The sequence below is a fragment of the Gossypium hirsutum genome, chromosome D02 (assembly GCF_007990345.1).
Source record: "Gossypium hirsutum isolate 1008001.06 chromosome D02, Gossypium_hirsutum_v2.1, whole genome shotgun sequence".
NCBI lineage: Eukaryota > Viridiplantae > Streptophyta > Magnoliopsida > Malvales > Malvaceae > Gossypium > Gossypium hirsutum.
The window spans coordinates 53,125,611-53,151,276 of NC_053438.1; the positions used below are offsets into that span (position 1 = coordinate 53,125,611).

A 25,666-nucleotide genomic window follows, 5' to 3' on the forward strand; every position below is an offset into this window, starting at 1 on the left:
GCCTTTTTAAAATGAAATGCCATGTGATGGTAATGCCATGCAACCAGAGTAAAACATATAAAAATCAGTAGCAATTAAATATAATACAACTAAGAAATAGTAAAAAACTCCTAATTAGGCATCTACTAAGGTTAAGAGTAATTCTACCTAGGGTGAGTTCCTATGGTTCACTATATGTGGTTTGGTTTCTAGGGCAAGGGCACCCAAACCAGCAGATTCCTCGATTCTCACCCATTATAGGTTCACATAGACCGAGTCGATTCAGGGGAATACATTTCCCTATGACTATGCGGAGACGTAGGTCTCAAGGAGGCATAGGTACGGATGTATCCCAAAAGTGATCCACTATCTTATACGGAGGTGGAAACCTCACGAAGGACTAGCTTCTCACTCCCACCTAAAATGGGTAAAAATAATCGATTTTATGAGATGCAAAATGCAAATAAGCTAACAGACTTAAGCCAATCAAGCAAACATGTGAGAATGAAAACCAATGAATGCAAAAGAAGAAATCATGAAATTTAAAACAAAATTTGATTTTTGACAAAAAGACACAAAATAATCAATTTATTACTGCGGCACTGAAGAAGAAAAAAAACTGCTGCTAGAGTTTCTGTTACCTTAGGCCAATTGGGCCTTGTAATTGGGTTAGAATTTGGGCCTTATTGGGCCGAATTATTTGGGCTGCATAAATGATTTTTTAACCAGGCCAAAATTGGCCTATTACAGCTACCCCTCTTTACTCGTTATAGTGTAATGAAAACGGAGCAAAGACTTTAGTAATGGCTAATTTTGCCTCGTTGTATTGGACTTCGGGACTCTTTTCTTCAAGTAGCGTCATTCCATCCTACTGCATTCTCAGCAGTATAGGAACTAGTGCTTCGATCCACTCTACTACAACATTAAGGAGATAGGATTTGGGTCTTCAGTCTGCTCAAAAGAATAAAATTTGCTACCTCAAGTCCACTCCACTGCACCGCCATGGAAGTAAGATATGTCGTTATGGTTTCAATCTTTCTAATTGCACTGTCGGAGAAACCAGATCCGCCGTTGTGACTTCAATCTGCTACACTGTACCGCCAGGGAAGTAAGGTTCGCCATTGTGGCTTCAATCTTTTTAATTGCGTTGTCGAAGAAACCAAATCCGCCGTTGTGACTTGAATCTGCTCCACTACACCGCCAGGGAAGTAAGATTCGCCATTGTGGCTTCAATCTTTTTAATTACGCTGTCGAAGAAACCAGATCCGCCGTTGTAACTTCAATCTGCTCCATTACACCGCCAGGGAAATAAGATCTGCTATTGTGGCGTCAAAAAATTTTTTAATTGCGCTGTCGGGGAAACCAAATCCGCCGTTGTGACTTCAATCTGCTCCACTGCACCGCCAGGGAAGTAAGATCTGCTGTTGTGGCTTCAAACTTTTAAATTGCGCTGTCGGGGAAACCAGATCCGCCGTTGTGACTTCAATCTGCTCCACTACACAGCCAGGGAAGTAAGATCCGCCGTTGAGGCTTCAATCTTTTTAATTGCGCTGTCGAAGAAACCAGATCCGCCGTTGTGCCTTCAATCTGCTCTACTACACCGCCAGGGAAGTAAGATCCGCCGTTGTGGCTTCAATCTTTTTAATTGCGTAGCCGGGGAAACCAGATCCGCTGTTGTGACTTCAATATGCTCCACTGCACTGCCAGGGAAGTAAGATCCGCCATTGTGGCTTCAATATTTTTAATTGCAATGCCAAAGAGATAGGATTCGCTGCCCACAGCTTCAATCCGCTCCACTTCAACTAATCCAAGCCTTAACGCTAGGGAGATAAGATTCGCCGCCGTGGCTTCAATCTGCTCCGCTACAACACCCAGGAAATAAAAAATCTACTATTTTCAACCTACTCCACTGCTATTCAAGAATATAAGGCTGAAGTTTTACCTGTTTGTTCTCTAGGGAATACGACATGTATAATTCAAATTATAAACCTAATTATGCCTAGTGATTAGGATGTCATGATTAAAATGAATCAAATGCTCCTAACTAGACATGTATGAATGACATTTGAATGAATGTAGAATATTATTTTTTCGAGAATGATTCCTCTTAAGTCGTCATTACTCAAAGTTTATTAAGATTTTACGACTGGCGCGCCACAACACCTTATTGCTTGGCTAGTCTCTCCAAAGAAACACTTGATCAGATTGCCTCCACTATAAACTTCAAAGTTCAATCTACTGGGACGCAAAATTTGTACCATCTTTCTCCCACTGTAACCCAAGGGTAAAAAAAATCTAGCCTCTCAATCTTCTCTCATCGCAATGTGAAGCACTTTGGTCCTTTATATCGTTCTCAGGGTCATACCAAATGCCTATGCACAAATGAATGATTTTCTTCTCCAAGTAAACCCCTTTCTATTGCTTAGTGATTCTTCCTTGCTTGTTTATTTAAGCCTCGTCACCAACCTGACATCTTTTCATTTTGTTCAATCAATGCTTTGACAACAAAATCTGAGGGGATAGTCTCAATTTAGTCTTTTCCTTCCTAAATATTTCAACCTTTAAACTTGACGCGTTCTAAACAATAGTCCTGTTTCAGGTTCCCATATTATTTAGAAACTTCTAGAGTAATATGCAAAACTTCCCTTGTGAAAGTTTTATTAGTCCATTAATCGTTATTCTAATACAACATGCTTGCAAAAAAAACAAACCGATGAATAAAATAGAATTGATTTAGGAGCATGGCTCGACAAAAATATAATATCGATGATAAATAAAAAAAGGAATGGGAACACGTATCTTGAAAAAGAATGAAGTATTCCAAGAACAAGCAAATTAATATAAATAGTATGAAAACTAGATGCCCCAGATACCGCAGCTTGAACTTCTCTGTACAAACTTGCTGAAAATCATTCTGAGTTTGACATGTGTTTAGGAGATCCACAGTATATTAATATAAATAGTATGAAAACTAGATGCCCCAGATACCGCATACCCTTTCCTGCTGATTCAGGTATATCAAAACCACCATATGCCTCATTCTGATCAAAATTTGAGCCGCCCTTTTCGGATTTTCATCTCAAATCCCCTTTGGTCTAAGGTGCCCTTTATGAGTTTTCACCCTAGCCTCTCCATTTTTTACTTTTTCCATTTTTCATTTTTCATTTTCACTTTTTCGTCATTTTTTTCACATCATCTTTTTTTTCTCTTTTTTTGTTTTTTTTTGTGACTCAAAGTGCCCTTTGTGAGTTTTTACCTAAGTCCTCTCCTTCTTTAAGCGAAGTATTTCTTGATTGAATCTGAGTTCATAGGATTAGACCAGTTTTTTACTATCCATCCCACTCAAGATCAGTGCTCCTCCGGAATAGGTCTTCTTTACAACATAAGGATATTTCTAATTTTGCACTCATTTTTCTCTAAAATCCTTTTGTAGAGGAAGAATCTTTTTCAATACCAGGTCTCCCTCGTGGAATTCTCTGGGACGAACCTTTTTATTGCAACCTCGCGCTGTCCTATTTTTGGTACATCTGACTGTGACGAATAACTTTTAGTCTTTTTCCTTCAATTAAGTTTAACTGATAGAATCGAGATTGGATCTTCATCGTACTTCAGCTTAGCCAATACCCGGAGAAACAGAATTTCAACTTTAATGGAAAAAACCGTAATAAGCTAAAGAGAAAGGCATTGCCCCAGCAGAGATTTTTTTCTTTGTTTTTTTTCTCTCTTTTTTTGTTTTTTTTTGTTTGTTTGTTTTTTTTTTATTGAATCTGCACTCATAAGATTAGGCAAGTCCTGGTCACCCTTTTCAATCAGAATCAATATTATTCCAGATAAGGTCTTCCCCATAAAATCTTCCACTTTATTTTGTATGCGAAAGATCTTCTTTGGTATCAGGTTTCTCTCATAGAGCCTTTTGGGGTGAAATTTAACTATGATGAAAAAACTTTTGATCTTCCTCTTTAATTAGGATGAAATCCAACAAAAATACGGAGAAACGACAACTTGACTTCAACGGGCAAAATTATGATAAACAAAAGAAGAAGGTTTTGCCCCAGTAAAGAATTCTAACTGCATCGTTCATGATGTTAATCTTGAGCATACTATAATTTTTTGACGTCGTGTTGTTGCTCAGATTACGATATCAGTACTTAACCCGGGCACGTACTGGTATAACCATGCGATGACATCTTTGAACCCTTAAGGTAACTCAACAATGTCTTGTTTTGTTTCTCCGGTTATGCATGTTCCCTCAAGGTTACAATTTCCATTGTCTCATCATAAGGTAAATTTATTTCTCTTCCTGTTCTACCATCCTCAACAAGTCTGGAGATAGGCCACGATTTATGTCATCTTCAAAGTCATAAGATCCCTCTAAACACATGTCTTGCTCAAAAGGAGATTCTGAGTCTGTAGCAGCGTCACTCACGTCATTGATATTTGGGACCCATAATAAATACCAAAGAATATACAAAAGAATGTATAAATTTACGAAGAACTATTTGTACAATATGATTATGAATGAATGAATGATGTGGAAGAAAATCTAAAAGAATGAAGAATAATTATTCAAAAGACCGAAAGAAAAAATAATTGCAAGGATGCATTTCATTAAAATAACGACAATCAGACATGAGCCTATTTCACAAAGGAATTCTTATTGCCTCTAGGCTAAAAACAACAAGTATGTTTTGAACATTACTCTAAGTAAGCTCTAGATACTACGGAGAATTCCTCTCCAATCTAATTATTTAGGACACTCCCAAGTTTATAAGGGTGGATATCTAACAAGGTCCCTTTTCAATTGTCTTCAAATAAGGTATTGATGTGAAAGCCTTTCAACACTTCTTTGTACATTACATTAACCCCATTATCAAATGTGATTGGGTAGCGAATTTTCTGTACTCGATGAATCCTCAAATCTGACAATGTCCATATTGATGAGTTTTTCAACCAATTTCTTGAAAGCGGTGCAATTTTCTATCGAATGCCCCGTAATTCCTGCATGGTATTCACACTGAGCATTTGCATTATACCATTTAGGAAATGGGGACAACATTGGTTTCAAATAAAAGGGGGACACCACATGTGCATTAAATAGGCTTTGGTATAGCTCGCTATATGACATCGGTATAGGCGTGAACTGAGGCCCTTCTGCATTTGTCTTCGTGTAAGATTCTCGCTTTAAAAGGCTCTGACAGCTAGTGATTTCTGTCTTTGGGCGGCCTATAGTGACTGGTTTTGAGTGACCCTTGTAATATCTGCCTACATTATCCCCATTATTCCCCTTCTTCCTTGGGGCCTTTCAAGTATTGATTTGAGAGTTCCACTCTCGCCCCTTCCGTTTGTAACGATCTTCAAACTGTTTTAGGAACTCCACCCTCGCCTTTTCTGTTTCTGTTTGATCATCAATGACAACAGGATTAGTTAAATTGCCCATCGAGTTGAAACCTGAGCCAGTCTGAAAATTCACCGGTGCCGAGGTGCTGGTCTGATATTGGGATCGGATGTTAACAATTACCCTTTGTGGATATGCATTTGGTTGTGCTTGGGTGAAGCCTGAAGGATATGTAGGGTCCTCATTATTATCCCCAAAGTAGACCACTAGGGTCTTTCCTCTTTCTAACCCTTTAGCCAATAACTGGGTTAACTGGCACATTATATTTCTTTAGAATTCTAACAACTGATTCCTCATATCTTGTTGAAATTTGGTCAATTGTTCCTGCATCCGCACTTGCATTTGCTCTAATTTCTCCAAACTTTGGTCCATTTCTCTAGTCTTTGTTTGAATGCTGTGAGGGTGTTGATTTTCCAATTTAACTGAAATAATTTTACTTAATTAGGCTCTTTTAATGGATTTTAATGCATATGATGTCATGTAATGCGAATGCATGAAATGAATGCATAAAGAGACGTTGATTCTAATTTCAATTACTTTCAGAAAACTTTATTAGAAAATAAATCTCTTTACATAGAATGGGCTACAAATATGGCTTTTCCCTAATACTTAAGACCTTGATCTTTTTAAGCAACAAGGCCAACTCTTGTCCCCGGTCTGACTCCAATTCATACTTCACACTTAACGCGTCGGTCTGTACTGCCAAAGTTTGTAGGTGATCTGTCACTGCTCGAACCTGAACCACAGCTTCTCCCATAACACGATCCTTATTTCTGACTTGATTCTGGAAATAATGAAGTTGCTCATTTTAACGACCTTTCTTTGCCTCTAGATGCTCAATCTGAACCTCACAACTTCGCAATGCTGCTTCTAACTCTTCTATTCTATTATTTATCTCTTCAATCTTGCTTAGACTCGCCTTTAGCTCTACTGCAAAATTTCGACTTCTGTGCTGACGAAGAGACCCTTCTAACTCAACCACTCTGTCTTTTAGCTCGCTTTTTTTCCTTTTGGCCCTCTAACAAGCTCTTTTCTAATGCTTCGTTCCTTGCTTGAACCTCTTGAAATTTTCTTTCCCACCAGTCCGACCTGTTTCTTTCTTCTCGAACCTCTTCACGCCACTACTCTAAAGTTTTTCCAAGCCCGGCAGTCCTCATTGATAGACGCATCTTCTTATAATCTGTCTTCAAGCTATCTAGCTCCTCATCGGCCTTATTCGTCCCCTTCCTTAATTTATTAGCCTCGAGCTTTTGAACATCTACATCCAGTCTCAAACTCACTTTTTCTTCCTCTATTTGCTCTATTTTCTTCTCTAGTTCTGTATTTTTTCTTTCAAAGTCTTGCTTTATGATTTCCAACTCAGTAGGGACAACAAGCAAATACTCCTCTATCGACTGACTATTTTCTGAACCCGGCCCAGGGATGTTATCGTTAATCTTCTTAGCCCACCATTCGACATACTCGGGAGTTGTCATCGGACCCACAGCTAATCCCTTCATTCGGTGAGTCTGATTCCATGCACTGACCATCTCACAAGCTCTCCTCTTGTAACCATCGCCCCTATACGAGAACTCACACTCAGCCAATCCCTGAGTTACAGGCACGAACTGCCTTGACCTGTATTGTCTTAATACTAGCAATGGTGCATAACCAATGGCTCCCAAAATTCTAATCAAATGAACCCAATCAAAACCCCCACATCGATATAGGATCTCGTCTGGAAGCAACCACGGAGCTCTCCACTCGACATCTTCCTCATGCAAATTCTGAAAAATAGCCATCCACTTCTCCTCCGAGATGTCATCCCTCCTTGGTGTAGCCACTATCCCTCCTTGGTGTAGCCACTATCTCCTTCAATGGTGAATAATTGTCAGAGAAGACCTGATGCAAAACTTTATCAACTTTCCAAAAGTGACTGTGGAACCACGCAAGTAAGAGCTGGGCACATCCAATAAATCTACCTTCTCCCGCTCTCCGGCATGCATTCAATGACCGGAAGGTTTCTGCCAAAATTGCCGAGATTGGTGTAACTCTCTTATCAAGCCGATCAAATAAGTCAGTGACCGCCTCATTAACATGCCCCAAAGCCCTAGGGAACACAACCAAACCATATATACTTAAAGCAAAGATATCAACCTTCTTCTTCGATCTGGGTGCGCTAGAATGAGGTCCTTCAAATTTTTCTAAGGAATGCACTTGCTATCCCCCTTTTGCTTGATCTGAGCCATAACCAACTGCTCACTCATCCCGTCTATACTCACTAGCCTTTTCGAAAAGGTCAATGTATTTACAGCCTTCGAGTAAACCTTGTCCACTTGAATCCTCGAACACCGAAGTAAAGCCGTGTATTCCTCTATTGTAGGCACTAAGTCAACCCTCCCAAACGTGAAGCAACTATAAGCGGGGTTCCAAAATTGTGCGAGAGCTCGAAAGAGGCGCTTACCCACCTTCATATCAAGTAAATAAGGCAAATCCCCATAATTTGAATAAAATAACTGCCTAACCTCATTACTCCACTGATTCCAAATCTCTTTCAACTCCTGCAAGTTGTTCTGGGTTAAGCTGACACGGGTGAAGCCCCATAATTCTGATATGTACCCCTCGGCCAAGCTATCACCTTTTTCGCGCTGTGTGATTTCAGCCTAAGTTCGGACAGTCGCATTATCCTCCACTCTATCAAGAAACCCATTTCCCATGATAAGCTTTCTATCTCGCAATCGAATACGATCCAACGCCTTTTTAAAATGAAATGCCATGTGATGGTAATGCCATGCAACCAGAGTAAAACATATAAAATTCAGTAGCAATTAAATATAATACAACCAAGAAATAGTAAAAACCTCCTAATTAGGCATCTACTAAGGTTAAGAGTAATTCTACCTAGGGTGAGTTCTTATGGTTCACTATATGTGGTTTGGTTTCTAAGGTAAGGGTACCCGAACCAGCAGATTCCTCGATCCTCACCCATTATAGGCTCATATAGACCGAGTTCAATTCAGGGGAATACATTTCCCTATGACTATGCGGAGACGTAGGTCTCACGGAGGCATAGGTACGGATATATCCCGAAAGCGATCCACTATCCTATACGGAGGTGAAAACCTCACGAAGTACTAGCTTCTCACTCCCACCTAAAATGGGAAAAATAATCGATTTTATGAGATGCAAAATGCAAATAAGCTAACAGACTTAAGCCAATCAAGCAAACATGTGAGAATGAAAACCAATGAATGCAAAAGAAGAAATCATGAAATTTAAAACAAAATTTGATTTTCGACAAAAAGACACAAAATAATCAATTTCTGGCTCAACTCTCTTAGTTCCCCGGCGGAGTCGCCAAGTTGTCGAAACCATTTTTTTGAAAACAAAAATTTAGTTGTCGACTTTAAAATAAAATTGGAGTCGCCACCGATCCGTGATTGAGGTGTGATCGGCTCACCTTAAAAATAATTTTGGTCTATGAAATTTGAGAAATTAGGTTCGGGAGTCAGTTACGCACGATGAAGGGTTAGCACCCTCGCAACGCCCAAAATTGGTACCAAATTGATTATTTAGTGTCTTAGCGTCGAGGGTTAAAAAGATTTTTTAGAAAAACTCAAAATGATGAAATCTGAAAAGAATAATCAATTGTTCAAGTCAAGCGATGAAATCATGACCCAATACATTAGGGTACAATTTCTCAAAATCCCCGAACTTTGAATATCGCTTTTTAGCTTTTAAAGAAAATCTTCATTTCGAGAAAGTAATATGTCATGCCCAATACGTTAGGACACCACAAATTAAGTTCCCGAAAATGATTTTTATACTGATGCACTTCAAAGAAAGAATATTCTCGGTTATCTAGAATTAACAAAGAAAATCGGAACCCAATACGTTAAGGCTCAATTTCCTCAAAAATCCCGAACCTTGAATATCGCTTTTATTTTAAAATCCTTTGAATCAAAAAATGATTTTAATATTTTGATCTAAAATATATTTTCTTCAAAAATATGATAAAATATTAATGTATAACATGAAACCATTACTTTAATTTTAAATTATACATATATATGTATTGCAAAGGTTCAATGTATATACATATTCATGCATATAAAAGTTATGAAAATAACATAAGTATAAAAAATATATATAATATGCATATATATTTACAAAATAAAAAAAATGTATAATTATGACATATACATAAGTAAGTTATGAAAATATGTATACATATATACTAAAATATGTATATATATAAATATAATATGTATATATAAAAAATGACATATGCAATAAAATATATATATTTATAATAATTTAAAATAAAAAAAGTGTATGTGTATACATATTATATGAATGTATGCATGTATGGATTATAAAATATAGAAAATACATATATATTATAAAATGTATATATGCATACATCTTTGTGAAAAAAAAACAAAAAAAACAAAAATAAAAATAGTTAAATATATATACATATATAAATTGTAAAATATAAAAAAATGTACGCATATAGGTATATATATAAATTATAAACACGATATGTACATATATTTTAAAAGTATTTTCATAAATACATAGTTATAATAATAACAATTATAATAATATAAAATACTAATACTAATACTAATACTAATAATAATAGTATAAAAATGACAAAAAGACCAATTTGTAATCCAAACAGAAATTTAAAGGCAAATTCGAAATAAACATAAATGCGCGAACTCTATTGAACACGCATACAACTAATGGGGACTAAAAAGGAAATTAATCCACTCTCGCAAAACGTTGTGTTTCAATAAAGACCGAAGTGAAACAAACATAAAACATGTGGCTCAATTTTAAAAAAAAACTGATTTAAACACTCCTCAAAGAACAGAGGACAAATCCTGCAAATAAGCCATTGAACCTTGGCATAAAGTCCACACGGTGCCATTTTGCTTTAAAAATAAAACCAAAAAAACTTTCCTTCAAAAACGTTTCTGCTTCATTTTTTCCTTTTTCTTTTAAAAAACAAAACAGAGGGGAAAGGGGGAAATTTTCTCTGCTAGGGATTCAACCCTAGCGCCCCCACGCCGCCGCCGTCAAAGCTCCGCCGCCGACCCTGATTCAGGCAGCAAACTTCGCAGGTAAGTAACTCCTCCTCTCTTTTTTGTTATTTTGTTTATTTTAAAAAGAAAATGACCCTGAAAATAAGAAACAAGAACACAATAGAAAGAGAACGAAAAGACAATCACCTTCCAAGTCAACTGTTGTATTCTTATTTTTCTTTTTTGTATATCGTTTTACACTGATTTTTTCCACTATTTCTTGTTTCAATCTAAAACAAAATCCTATTAGCTCCTTTTTCTTGTTTTTTTCGTCATCCCCCCCGCCTCAACTATTGTTGCGCCATACCCTATTTATTTGCTATTTCAATCTGTTTTTTACAGGTGCCGAGGTCGTGGAAGGGGCGTGCGACGTGTGCAAAAGCTGCTGAACGTGGGGCGATTGCTACGGCACTGAAGAAGAAAAAAAACCGCTGCTAGAGTTTCTGTTACCTTAGGCCAATTGGGCCTGGTAATTAGGTTAGAATTTGGGCCTTATTGGGCCGAATTATTTGGGCTGCATAAATGATTTTTTAACCAGGCCAAAATTGGCCTATTACACTCATTAATTTCTTCCAAAATGTTAGGACATGCGCGGCTTTGGAATATGCTTTATCAACCAGAAGCCTAGGGCAGTGCACTAAAGCCGTATATTCCTCTATTGTAGGCACAAAATCTATATTCCCAAAAGTAAAAAAGCTATATGCAGGATTCCAATATTGAGCAAGAGCGCGGAACAGTCGTTCATCCACCTTGATATTAAGTAGATGTGGCAAGTCCCCATAATTAGAGTAGAACAATTGCTTGGTTTCATCATCCCACCGATCCCAAATCTCACTCAACTCCTGAAGGCTATTTTGCTTCACACTAATACGAGTGTAGTCCCAAAGCTCTGACACATAATCCTTAGCTAGACTGTCTCCCTTTTCCAATTGCACTTTCTCTGACCATATACGGACAATGGCATTGTCTTCCACTTTATCAAGAAAATCGTTTGCCATGATAATTTTCTAATTTGGTAACTGAACTCAAATCGACACTTCTTGAAATATGTAATGACATGCAACATATCAACAAAACGAAAACAAGTCAGTATAACACCACAACAATTCAAAGCAAGTATAAGAAAACTAAGCACCTATCCGGGTAATCGCTAGAGGTTGGAACAATTCTAATCAGGTTGGTTTCTTAAGTCAACTACATGAGGTTTGGTTCTAGATTCAAGGTACCTGAATCAGCAGATTCTTCGATCTTCACCCATTATAGGCTCATACAGACCGAGTTTGGTTCAAGGGAATACATTTCCCTATGGCTGCACGGAGATGAAGATCTCACGAAGACATAGGTACGGATGTATCCCGAAAGCGATTCACTATCCTGCACTGAGGTGAAAACCTCACGAAGGAGTAGCTTCTCACTCCTACTTAAAAGGACAAGATTAAACAGTCTTATGCAATATGATGCCAAAATATACAACTCAATTTACAATAATCATGCAAGCAAATGCAAAGAAAAGATTGTAATTTTTCAAATCAATTTTCGACGATAAGACAGAAAACAATCAATTTTACGGCTTGACTCTCTTGGTTTCCCCAGCCTGTCGAAACCATTTTTTGAAATTTGAAAAATTGGTATCGATTTTGAAAATGAAAATTGGGAGTCGCCACCGATCTTTTATTAAGGTGTGATCGGATCACCTTGAAAATAATTTTAGGTCTGCAAATTTTGAGAAAACAGGTTCAGGAGTCGGTTGCACACGAGGAATGGTTAGCACCCTCGTGACGCCCAAAATTGGTACCGAATTAATTGTTTAATGTCTTAATGTCGAAATTTTGAAAAGATTTTAAATACGATCCTTTTATCTTGAATAAAATGAATTGGATGATGAGGCTCACTTATTTCAAAGAAATAAATTGTCACATTCAGTAAGTTAGATTGCGACATTTTAAATCCTCAAAATTAAATTTATCTCTTGACCTTTAAAACTTATGCATTTTGAGAAGGGTATTTGATTATTTGGGCCAAATGAGAAAATCAAAACCCAGTAAGTTAGGGCTCGATTTCACAAAACTCCTAAATATCAAATATGGCCTTTATTTTCATTTATTAGAAAAATCCTCGCCTCAAGAAAACAACATGTCATATGCAATGCGTTAGGACACGACGTATTGAATTCCCGAGAACAGGTTTTTTTTATTTATGTGTTTTGATTAAATAATAATCTCGATTATTTAGATTCAACGAGGAAAATCAGAACCCAATACGTTAGGGCTTAATTCTTTCGAAGATTCCAAATATCGAACTTTGTGTTGTTTTGAAAGACTTTTGTACAAAATGATCTTGATATTTAAATAATATTAAACATAGTCTTAAAAACAATGAAATAATAACGTACAACGTGGAATGGTGATTCGTAAATTAAAATGTACACTAATGAACGAAAAAGAATCAATAGATACGAGCAAGCAATACAAAGCACATGAATACTATGATTTCATATCACATGTTATACATACCGAAATAAAATAAAAAATATCTTTTACAAATATATAAACTCATTTAAAATGAACTCAAAGTTGATATAATGATGTAAAACAATACCATACGTATAAAAATAAAATAATTTATTATATGTTAATGAGAAAGTATAAAATAATACTATATGAGAGTTTTATTTTTATAAAGAACAATTTAAAAACATAGTAAAATGTAAAGAAAAATCTTATAAACAAAATGAAAACATTAAAATATGTACAAATTATAATTAAAACAATAAAATAAATGTAAGATAACTCTAAATAATAATACATAGTAACTTTGGAATAATAATACACCATGATTTTAAAGCAATAATACAGAATAGGATAAAACAAATGTATAATAACTCTAAAATGGTTATTTATAGGACCAATAAAATATAATGAAATGGGATACTAATATATGATAGTATAAAAACTTCAAATATTAACACATAATAAGAAAAAATATATATATATATATATAAAGAGGTAAATAAATGTACGTAAATTAGTACAAATAATATTATTGACAATTATAACGATAATAATAATAAATATAATAATTTAAATAATAATAAGAGCATTTAATTTGTAGTAAAAAAACAGTATATATAAAAGAGCTAATTTAAAATTAAAACAGAAAGTCAAAGTGCAGATATGCAATAAAATGAAATGAGAGGGACCGAATTGAAACTCATTTAAAATTAGAGGGACTAGAACAGAAATTAAACACACAAATCCTATCTGGCAATCAAGTCAGATCATCGGAAACGGCGTCATTTCGAACGTTCGTCTCCTCAACTGACAAAAGGACGAAATTGAAAACAATATCGAATTATGTGGCAAAATTAAAAAAACAAAAAAGATTAAATTGAAGTAAATCCAAAAAATAGAAGGACCAAACACGTAAATAGGCCATTGAAACAAAACACGCGGATCCTCCCCGGGTCGGGTCACCGCGAGGGTCAAGAAACCAAACGGTGCCGTTTTGGTGTTGGAGCCCTTGTCTCAAAAACGGCGTCGTATTGCTTATTATTTAAACAAAATTTTCATTAAAAAAATATAAGTAACATACGCCCAAAAAAGAAAAAGACTGCTTCTATTTCTCTGCTAGAGTTTTGCCCTAGCTTCTGCCGCCGCTCGAACATGCCACCGTTCAGAAACTCACGATCCCCGTCCAAACTCCGATCGCGACGAAGCGGGCAGGGATGCGACGGCCGTCCTAAAGGTAAATCTTTACTTCTCTTTCCCTTTCTAGTATTTTGCGTAAAAATGAAACGATGAAGGAAAATAAAAACTGAGAATCATCTCTGAAAAAGGATCAGTCGATCTTTTTATTTCTGTGTTTTTTTATTTCAGTATGTCTCCCTCTTTTTTTTTACATTCAATTCTCCCCCCTCTTTTCGTTTATATCTATGTATACGAAAAATGAAAGAACAGAAAAAAATGCAAAGAAAGAAAAAAATAGAAAAAGAACCACCTTTGAGAAAAACTCAATCGATCTTTGATTTCTCTTTTTTTGATATATTTCCCTTTGTCTGAAAAAACTTACAAATTTTGAAAGTGGCCTTATATCCGAAAAAATGATAGAATCAAAATAAAAAGAAAATTACAGAATAATATTGCCTATCTTCTGCCCTTTGCTCTCATTTGCTGTTGTTTTGTGTTCGTTTTGTCTTGTCTGCTTGTGCAGGTACGGCCGTACGGGGCAGTGGACGTGGCGTGGAGCGTGTGGGAGGAGCGGACGTGTGTTGGCGTTGGCGGCTGAAGGGGGAGTTAGAAACCCTAGGGTTTCTGTTTTCTGAAATGTAATAGGCTACTGGGTGTTAGGCTTGTGCAACCGAGTTGGGTTTAGGTTGGTATTTCAAGTTAGGGTAGAGTTGGGCCATTTGGGTTTTAAATGGATTAATAGTTTTGTAAATGGACTGTGCTATTTTTGGACTTTTAATTTTTTATTTAGCTTAATTTTGTTTGTGATTTTGGGCTGGGCAGAAATAGGGTATTACAGCTGTAATAACCCAAATTTGCCCGACCTAAATTAGAAATAAATAAACAAAAATAAACCAAAATAAAATAAACCCAAAATCTTAAAATGTCCACAGTCCATTACAGCAGGTATAATAGGGCCCAAATCGAAAATTAAACCCAAAACCCATTAGCCCAAATTACATCAAACCCGAGCCTAAAATACTCTAACCCAGTTTACATGGCCCAAACCACCTAAGCCCTAAAGACCAAAATCAGAAAACCCTAGCAGCTTGTAGCAAGCTTCAACGCCGCAGCCACCAGGGTCTTCCCTCGCACGTGCGCCACCGCCACGTGCCACGCCGCTACATGCCATGCCTCCATACGCTGCGCCGAGCCACGCACACCTCCGTACGGCCACCTCCGTACTTCCAGGCTAGCCGAGTACCTGCAAAAAAGACACACGAAAACAACAGCAAATAGGAAAATAACATATATAGGAATATTTTGATTCATTTTTATTCTCTATTTTTTCTATTTTCTGGAAATCGGGCTATAAGAAGACCGATTTGAGTGCTGTAATTTTTTTTACGCATTCAGAATCAAAGATCGAAATACTAAAGAGGTGATTTTCTAGGTTCTTCTTCTTTTTTTCTCTCATTCACAGTTTGTTTCGTTCTTCTTTTTTCGTTTCGGTTTCACTGAGTGTTTGTTAACAAGGGAAATAACAAAAAAGGGGTTAGAAGTTACCTGGTGGCGATTCGAGCCTTCTCCGTCGTCATCGGAGACCAGGCTTGGATCGGAGGACGCTTGAGCGCCCTTAGTGTGCAGAGTGGCACATTTTTTTTCTTTTTTCATTTTAGCCTAAGTTTGTTTTAGCGAAACTGATAGGCAGTTTAGGATTTATTTCGGTTTAAAAGGGGGGCCATTAAAGCGCCGTCGTTTAGAGTCAATCCAATGACTCCTAAACAGCACCGTTCTGAATACCCGACCCAACTGTGACCCGGTCCGGGAAGGATCCGTGTTTCATAGGTCGTTTGGTTTATTTATTCTAAGGGTCCCTCTACGTTTACTGCAATTGTGATTGGATTTCTTTCATTATTTGTAATCGGTATTGTGTATTTGTTTCTGTATTCATTTAAACCCAAGTGTAAACGGCGTTGTTTACTGACCCGATCTGAGCGGTGACCCAGTCCGAGAAGGATCCGCGCGTTTTGAAGCTTTTGGTTTATTTATTCGACAGGTCCCTCTGTGTTTACTGCATTTGTAAATTGATTTCTTTATTTGCTCATAATTTGCACCATACATTTAGTTCTGTGTTCATTCAGGTCCAGTTTTAAACGGCACCGTTTTGTGGATAATTGAGATTATTTTGATACTTGTATTTAATTGCTGGATCGGTCCCTCAATTTTGGAATAAATTTCGATTTAATACAAATTCACTTTTATTTATTTCAACAATATTTCTTTATATATATGACTAATCCTATTTTCATATATCATAGATTTTAACATTACTTATAATATTTAGTTTTAATAATGTCTAAAATTTATTATTATGATAGTTTAAAATGTAGTAAATTATTATTTTAGTCCGTATTATATATTTTGGTCTCGTCATGCATTAATGCTAAGTTATCGTATTTTATTTAATTTTGTTTCCCCTCTTCGTTTTAATTTTATTTAAGCCTCGTTTTAAAATTGGTTGATTATTGTTTTTAAAAAAATAAAAATAAAAATACATTTTATATTCAATCTTGATTTAAAAGATTTCTTTAACAAATCAATTTTGTATATATATTTAATCATTTTATTTTTAATTTTGATTTTTTTACAATAATATAATCTGATTACTAAATGCATAATTCATACGAAATTATTTTAATATATATCCATATTTATAAAATATGTTATAATTTGAAATTTTCTTTTTATGTTTTAAAATTTTACTTTTTTTTGATTATTTCAATTGGTTTTGCAATTAAACTATTTTTATATTTATTTTGGTCATTTGTAAGATGGATTATTGGTTATTTGATTATTAATGTTGATGCATCATACGTTTAATTACTCCAAATTGTAGAATTAATTTGTTGTTCATCATTTGATTTGTATATTGTTAATCAATCATGTCGTTTGTAAGAATTCCATTTCATTAAAATATTATAATCGTTTCATTTCGAAATTCAAAAAGGGGGTTTGGTGTTAAATAATTCTCGAGAGAATTGTGCCCTAACTTACTGGGCCTCAATTCTTCTCGATGAATTTATATCATCAAGTATCCATTTCTTTTTAAGACGTATTTTTTAAAATAAAATTCTCTAGATTTCAAAATGTTGGGTCCTAACTTATTGGATGTGACATTTTGTTATCTCGTTTTTAGTAAAGGAAATATTTGGTGTTTAGGAATTTTAAAAAAATTAAACCCTAACTTACTGGGTTTCGATTTTCTCGATTGATCTAAATAACCAAATATCCTTCTCAAAATGTATGAATTTTTAAATTTTAAAAAAGGGGACAAATCTAACTTCGAAGATTGAATCTTTGCGCTCTAACTCACTGAGTGTGACGATTTATTTCTTTAAAGTGGGTAAGTCATATTTTCCAATCCGATTATTAAAATTTTCCTTTCAAATGATTGTTTTCTAAAATCTTTTTAAGTTTTGACACTAAGACATTAAATAATCGATTCGGTACCAATACTGGGCGTTACAAGGGTGCTAACCCTTCCTCGTGCGTAACCGACTCCCGGACCTATTTTTTCAAATCTCGCAGACCTAAAATTTATTTTTAATGGTGAACCGATCACACCTTAATAAAAGATCGGTGGCGACTCCACATTCCCATTTTCAAAATCGATTCCCATTTTTGTTTTTTTAAACTTAAAAATGGTTTCGACAGCTTTGCGACTCCGCTGGGGAAACCAAGAGAGTCAAGCCGTAAAATTGATTGTTTTCTGTCTTATCGTCAAAAATTGATTTGAAAAATTACAATCTTTTCTTTGCATTTGCTTGCGTGATTATTGTAAATTGAGTTGTATATTTTGGCATCATATTGCATAAGACTGTTTAATCTTGTCCTTTTAAGTGGGAGTGAGAAGCTACTCCTTCGTGAGGTTTTCACCTCCGTGCAGGATACTGAATCGCTTTCGGGATACATCCGTACCTATGTCTTCGTGAGATTTTCATCTCCGTGCAGCCATAGGGAAATGTATTCCCCTAAACCGAACTCGGTCTATATGAGCCTATAATGGGAAAAGATCGAGGAATCTGCTGGTTCAGGTACCTTGACTCTAGAACCAAACCTCATGTAGTTGACTTAAGAAACCAACCTGGTTAGAATTGTTCCAACCTCTAGCGATTACCCGGATAGGTGCTTGGTTTTCTTATACTTGCTTTGAATTGTTGTGGTGTTATATTGACTTGTTTTCGTTTTGTTGATATGTTGCATGTCATTACATATTTCAATGAGTGTCGATTCGAGTTCAGTTACCAAATTAGAAAATTGTCATGGCAAATGATTTTCTTGATAAAGTGGAAGACAATGCCATTGTCCGTATATGGTCACAGAAAGTGCAATTGGAAAAGGGAGACAGTCTAGCTAAGGATTATGTGTCAGAGCTTTGGGACTACACTCGTATTAGTGTGACGCAAAATAGCCTTCAGGAGTTGAGTGAGATTTGGGATCGGTGGGATGATGAAACCAAGCAGTTGTTCTACTCTAATTATGGGGACTTGCCGCATCTACTTAATATCAAGGTGGATGAACGACTGTTTCGCGCTCTCGCTCAATATTGGAATCCTGCATATAGTTGTTTTACTTTTGGGAATGTAGATTTGGTGCCTATAGTAGAGGAATATACGGCTTTACTGCACTGCCCTAGGCTTCAGATTGATAAAGCATATTCCAAAGCTGCGTATGTCCCCACATTTTGGAAGAAATTAATGAGTATTACGGGAATGAGCGAACAATGGATCACGGCCAGGATTAAACAGAAGGGCGAGTGTAAATGTATCCCATGGAGGAATTTGCGAGACTTGATCCTAGCACATCCTGCTGTAAAAAAGAAGGTTGATGTGTTTGCTTTGAGTATCTACGAATTAGTGATTTTCCCAATGGCACTGGGGCATGTTGACGAAGCTGTTTCAGACCTTGTTGATCGGTTGGGTAAAGGGGTCACACCTGTTCTTGCGATTTTGGCTGAAACGTTTAGATCTTTGAATGCGTGTAGGCGAGCTGGTGAAGGTAGATTTATAGGTTGTGCACAACTGTTGATAGACTGGTTCCATAGTCATTTCTGGAAGGTGGAAAAAGTTTCGTATCGGGTTTTCTCTGAGCATTATTCCCCGTTAAAGGAAATAGTGGCTACCCCTAGAAGGGACGATATATCAGAAGAAAATTGGATAGCAATTCTGCAAAATCTTCAAGAGGATGATGTGGAATGGAGAGCTCCTTAGTTGATTCCTGATGGAATTCTCTACCGTTGTGTAAGCTTTGACTGGGTTTTGTTGCTTGGGATCTGGGGAGCCGTCGGATATGCACCTTTGCTGGTCCTAAGGCAATACAATTCAAGACAGTTTGTGCAATTATTTACGAATTATTATGATCAATTTATTGACTACTAAAAAAGTTGAATAGTGAAGAGTTTAATTTAAAACATATCAATTTTGTTTTATATAATTTGTGCAAATGCTTTAGTAATAAATATGAACTTTTTATTAGCACTATATTTAAATGATGAAAATAATTTATAAATGTTAATTATGTTTATTAGTTATTATTTTGAATAATGTTGCTTTGTATTAATTATATGAAGCAAAATTATATTGTATATTGAATATGATTTGAATTTATTATTATATAATATTTGAATTGTTTAATAAATTAATGTATTTTAATTATTTAAATAATTCGAATAATAAATATTACTTTGCACTAATTATAGTAATTAAAAATATATTATTCATAGTCTTGTTAAATCGTAACTGAAATATTATTATTTATCACATTCCGACATCACAGAATATAGTTGCTGACCATATAGCTAAGTTTATGGCGACAAAATTCACAGAGATTCAATAGTTTGGAGATCCTCCATAGTCAGTTCAAGATTTAGTCAAAGTGGACTATGTTAACGCTTTGAAAAATTAATGTAATCTTTGGTTTCCGTTTTAGGTTGTTTTTATCTACAAAAAAAATCACATGAAACACATGTGATATTAGAAACTAATATATGTAAACACGACATTACTAAATAATTAAAATATAATATATGTTTTTTTGAAAGTTTACAAATAAAATCAAAATACAAATACGAGGACATATCCCAACAACCACAAAGTGTAGGATCACATAATTACAATACAGATAGACTAAAAATTGGATTAAAGTGTAGAATTAAATAATTTCAACACAAATAGACTAAAATTGATCAACTGAACTAAAACCCACACATGGCAATAAAATGATAAATCTCAAAACTATATATGAACTTTGATTCAATGTGTAATGCTATACATAAACTTTGATTTTGTACAATTTTATACATGGAGTATTAATTTAGGAGAAAATATTAGGTACCTTACTAGTGGAGTTTTTAGACTCCACAAACATGGCTAATGAGTTGACAAGTGTACTATAGAAATATAGTAAAATACTAAAAAAAGGACACATGACAATTTTTTAAGACTTCTTTTTAATTCAAATTTTACCAATTAATAAAATACTTATCGATATGACACCATTTTAAGTAGACATTAAGACAAGAAATTATATATCTAATATAAAAATAAATTTATGTATTTATTCTTTTAAATATGTATAATTAGATTAAAAGTAAAGTTTCATGTATACATTTGAACCACAATCAAAGTTTCAAGTGTATAATTGTACTAAATCAAAGTTCATATATCATATTACACATCGAACCAAGATTCATATGTAGTTTTGAGATTTATTCTTGACAACAAACAACACATGGTGGGACTTGGATACACGTACATATAATTGAGTTTGATGGATCTCGAAACTAGATGCTAAGATTTAGGACCTTTACCTTTACTGACTATGCCAAAATTGCATTGAATAAAATAATATATATAAGAGATAATATTAAAATATATTAATTATTAAGGAATGACAAAAAATAAAAAGTTAGTTATATTATATATATAATGGTGGATTAAGTTTGCAGCATAATTCAAAATTGACACTAATTTAATTGTAAATTTATTAAAATATTTTTATTTTAAAAGAGGCAAATAATATATTTATAAAGATATTTTTATTTTTTCATATTTTTATATATTTTTAAAATAAAACAATTAAAAATTATTATTTGAAAATCAAATACAAAACCAATTAATTCGTATAAAAATCTCTTACCATTTCACCTATAAACATTTATCAAAATAATTTTATAAATATATTTTTTAATATAAAATATTTTTCACTCATATAAATTTTTTTATACAAATATTTAAAACAATTCTAATTCTTTTCAAATTCTTAACTACGAAATAAACATGCGCATCTAGCACTCTCTAAGAGTAGAAACAACGAAGTTAATACTAATCAAATTAAGACTTAATTTAGAGATTGTAGGTGTTATAGAATCTAATATAATATTATATATATATATAAAATAAGGTTTTACTGGTTCCTAGTGGACTTTGCGAGATGTGAGGTGTAGGAGGAGTTGGACTTTCAGGCACTATAAAGTATAAATCTCTCTCTCTATCTAATCAGTACCCTTTTACAGTTTTACTCTTTACAAATTTCCCTCTCCTTTTTCGTGTTTTTCCTCTTAATTTTGCTTTTTGGTTTTGGATTGTCTCTTCTGAATCAGAGAAAACCCTACCTTTTTTTTCTCTTTTATTTCTTTGAATTGGAACGATCAAAAGAAGGAATGGGTTCTGAAGGATCGAGGGTTGTTGGTAAGTCTTCGGTTTTCGAAGCCCTAGATTTCCCTCATTTATTTCCCAATTTTCCCCATGTTTTTCGATTATTGGTGAAATTTTGTTATTATGTTTGATTGATGAGGCTTTTAAGGGTATATTGAATCTCTGGGATTTTTCTTTTTGGGATAATGTTTGGATTTGGTGGAAAAGGGTTTTAGCTTTGATTATTGGTGCTCTTTTGTTTAGTTCGAAGTACTGTTTCGAAATGCGTGAGAATGGATTTGTTGTGCTTGGCTTGATATTCAAGGTGAAACTTTTACGGGATTTTCTGTTGGAATTTATTACAAGATTTTTATTTTCTTCATGGATTTTATTGCCAGTGTTTGATGGGGCTTCTTTAGAAGTATGAATGATTGAGTTTGTATCCTTGTGTGTGTGGAGAGATTGAGATATTGTAGGAACGGAATCAGTGTAGCCAGGGTTTAAATTGCTTTTAGATTTAGTCTCTTTTCATTTGCCTAGTAAAATGCTAACGCGAACACAGATTAAAATATGTTTGTTCTTTGTTAACTCCTTATCTTTTTTGCTTTCTTTTATGTAGTGTTCTGAGTTTAAGTTATCTATAGTTCTAGCTGTGGCAGAGCCATTATAATATACTATTATAACTAGTTAGATCTGGCAACACTCTTTCGTGTACCTTATTACAAATAAGGGATATTGATGTTGATTGAATGCATTCTGGAAAAAAGAAGAAGCAATAACCCTTAAAACAGGTATTACTTTGTTTTCCATGCCTAGGACTTGTAGTATATGACAGCTATATATAATGCATGGAATTTTTCCAAAACGGCCAATTTTGACTCTTCTTATGGGATGCATATGAAACTGTTGATAAGGTGCTAGCTCTCTTAAAAAGGTATTATGTTACCTTCACCACATTTTTTGACCTTAAAGGTGTACTTGTATGATTCCAAAATCAAGGACTTCTTTTCTCCGACCATCTAATGGCATTGCTTCCAATTATATGATTATTACTCGTCATTCAGATGTCAACTTTTTCTAGGTATCGATGCTTTCTAGAAGCTTCAAGTTATGCAGTGGCATTTGGCCTCAGAAGGCTTTGGGTGTAATGTTTATTATGAAGCCAACTTGAGAGTTTTGCTAATTTGTCCTTCAACTGCAGACTTCATAGTAGAAAAGTTTCTCATTGATTGAGTGTCATTGGTTGAGTGATGGAATTGAAACATATGGAATTATGGAACCAACCTTATGATATTTATTAGCGGAAGTGGTAATTTTGTCTAAATATCTGTTTTTTATTTTTTGTGCTCATTCCTTGTTATCATAAACCTTGTTAATGATGAACTTCATGAGTGGAACTTGTGGCATAGGCTATTTTATGCTATCAAGGTTACTTTATTTATTTCTGGGTCTTCACTGACTACTTTACTGTATTTAACATAACATGCAAGCATTTCTTTTGCTCTTAAATTTTAGTTTCTTTTATATGTTAGGAAACTGCATTTGATAGCAATAAACTTAATTCAGATTTCTAGAATGACTTTGCTACAATCCTGACCTAGGGACTAAAATATCTGGTCTTTGCAGTGCCAAGGAATTTCAGATTGCTTGAAGAGCTTGAGAGAGGTGAAAAGGGAATTGGGGATGGAACTGTTAGTTATGGAATGGATGATGCTGATGATATTTACATGCAGTCATGGACTGGGACTATTATTGGCCCACCTAACGTGAGTCTCCCTCTATCTCTTCCTGTTGTGCTCTTTCCTGTAGTCGTTGTACTCATGTCTCTGAATTGATGTGGTTAAGTGGACTGACAAGTGTAAGGCTGTAAGCAGAACTTGGAGTTGATATTTACTTCTAACTATGCTTTTCTTCACAAGTTAGTGTAGTTATTGAGACAGTCCACTTTGACTGATTAGTCATAAGACTAAACCAATTGTTTTTTAATGACCGTGTTAGAAATTGCAGGCATGAGAAGATTTTATGATTGAGATAAATTATGTTCTAGCTAGAATACAATCACTGCTTTATAATTTTCTTTTTACCATGGGGTAGGATGCAGACTGACATATTTTCCATATTAAGGTGGCAATTAGAGCTCGTGAAACATATGAGACGAGAAAATTGCCTTTTAACAGCTGAAATACTTCTGTAGGTTGCTTAATGAGTTTCTACCATCGAAGTTTGATGAGAATTGATCACATAATTTATGTGCTTTATTCCAAACACTTTTTGAAAAATTAAACTATTGCCTGCAAACCTATTGGAGCTTGCTTGGAACTGTTGCTTAAAACATACAGTGCTTTGCGATCATAAGACTTCTGTATAGGACTTCTGCTAGAAGGAATTGTATGATTTATTTTACACAGTAGTTCCTGTTGGTTGTAAAACAGTAATTAACAATATTTCCTCTTAAAAATATTCATTTCTTGAGATGAAAAATGAGTTAATAACTTGATTATTCTTTATGCATGTTAGACCGTTCATGAGGGACGCATCTACCAGTTGAAACTATTCTGTGGCCTGGATTATCCAGATAATCCACCAAGTGTGAGGTTTCAAACCCGGATAAACATGACCTGCGTCAATCAGGAAACTGGAGTGGTAGGTGATGTCATTCTTAGGACCTTCTTATGCTATGACAAGATACTTATGGCTGCTAAATTGCCAGGTCGAACCTAGCCTTTTCCCCATGCTTGCTAATTGGCAAAGGGAGTATACAATGGAGGATATATTGACTCAGCTGAAGAAAGAAATGATGTCTCCACAGAATAGGAGGATGGCTCAGCCTCCTGAAGGTGTGTAGATCTTGTGTTTTTCTCGCTGTATCATAATCCTTTTGTATTTGTGCTGGTGGTATTTTAAGCTCATCTCTTTTATGAAATGAGTTTACTCCCTAGGATGGTGGAATTTTAATGGAGAAAAAAGTTATTGTTGCATGGAATGATAGATTATGGCTATTTATAATGTAGGTTAACTAATGATATTATTTGTGAAAGTTAGGATGTAGATGTAGATCTTCTGTGCATAAAATTTCTCTCTGATGCATGTTATGTAAAAGTTTAAACTGTGATATGAATGTTGTCCCAGGCAATGAAGAAGCAAGGCTCGATCAAAAGGGTTTAGTGGTGAAGTGTTGCATCGTTTGAAGATCATCGGAGTTGTATGAACATAATGTATATACAATCTATACGCTAGAAAAATCCAGCGACCAGCTTAGCACCATCAATATATATATGCTTCCTCTGTATGGGAAAGATGTCCCTGGCTCCACCTAATGGTGGTTAAATAAAGCGAACTTCTTAATGAATTGATGACATTTGAAAATTTATGACTTGTGCTCACTGCTGGTATCGATGATATGTTAGTTGGCGAGCATTTTGTTTTTCTTGTTTCCTGTGTTTTTGTTTCCATTTGATGTAATTTATAATGTAGTGGAGGACAACATGAGTTTGTTAAAACCCTTGCGTTTCTTCCATTACTTTTTGATATTGGTTTGCAGAAAGTTTGAATTTCATTTCCATGCTCATTTTGGACATGTCCTGGTTTCGAATTTTTCTTGCTTTAATTACCTCAAATTGGGTTTATAATTTGGAAAAATTATTATAATCAACGGCTTAACCAACAAAATTGTAAATAGTTTGACACTCTTATCAATAAGCCATTTTGTTACTATTGGATGCATCACTTTTGTTCTTTCCATGTAAGTTGGATTTTGATTTACAAATTTAATGCTGTTTCTATATCTTCCCACTAAGAAAACCCCATATCCATCCACAGTTGTATTAGTTTCTATCTGTGTCACAAGGCCATTTTCTG

At 34.9% G+C, this 25,666-nt stretch overlaps 2 protein-coding genes across 3 annotated transcripts; one reads left to right on the plus strand and one right to left on the minus strand.

Annotated features, from left to right (window-relative positions):
- Positions 1–614: 614 nt before the first annotated feature.
- Positions 615–11,926, minus strand: LOC107909928 (uncharacterized). Its single transcript, XM_016837637.2, has 2 exons — positions 10,997–11,926; positions 615–720 (listed from the first exon to the last, which is right to left on the minus strand). The coding sequence occupies exons 1-2, from the start codon at positions 11,442–11,444 to the stop codon at positions 701–703; spliced, it is 468 nt and encodes a 155-aa protein (XP_016693126.1). The 5' UTR covers positions 11,445–11,926; the 3' UTR covers positions 615–700.
- Positions 11,927–21,572: 9,646 nt separating this feature from the next.
- LOC107909929 (ubiquitin-conjugating enzyme E2 variant 1A) lies at positions 21,573–25,385 on the plus strand. Of its 2 annotated transcripts, XM_041088797.1 has the most exons (6): positions 21,573–21,646; positions 21,775–21,862; positions 23,435–23,574; positions 24,326–24,451; positions 24,519–24,645; positions 24,938–25,385. In XM_041088797.1, exons 2-6 carry the CDS (start codon positions 21,835–21,837, stop codon positions 24,994–24,996), a joined length of 480 nt encoding a protein of 159 aa, XP_040944731.1. In that variant the 5' UTR covers positions 21,573–21,646; positions 21,775–21,834; the 3' UTR covers positions 24,997–25,385. The 2 variants fall into 2 exon arrangements, with proteins under 2 accessions (XP_040944731.1, XP_016693127.1); XM_016837638.2 differs by having other exon boundaries at positions 21,573–21,862.
- Positions 25,386–25,666: the final 281 nt, after the last annotated feature.

What these genes read in the sequence shown, in the direction of transcription:
- LOC107909928 (XM_016837637.2), bottom strand. Translation starts at nt 11,444, where the DNA reads ATGGCAAACGATTTTCTTGATAAAGTGGAAGACAATGCCATTGTCCGT. An exon ending in GAAATTAATGAGTGTAATAG is followed by an intron (nt 721 to 10,996) that starts GCCAATTTTGGC and finishes TAGCTGTAATAG; the next exon opens with GCCAATTTTGGCCTGGTTAA.
- LOC107909929 (XM_016837638.2), top strand. Translation starts at nt 21,835, where the DNA reads ATGGGTTCTGAAGGATCGAGGGTTGTTG. An exon ending in TGAAGGATCGAGGGTTGTTG is followed by an intron (nt 21,863 to 23,434) that starts GTAAGTCTTCGG and finishes TGGTCTTTGCAG; the next exon opens with TGCCAAGGAATTTCAGATTG. An exon ending in CTATTATTGGCCCACCTAAC is followed by an intron (nt 23,575 to 24,325) that starts GTGAGTCTCCCT and finishes TATGCATGTTAG; the next exon opens with ACCGTTCATGAGGGACGCAT.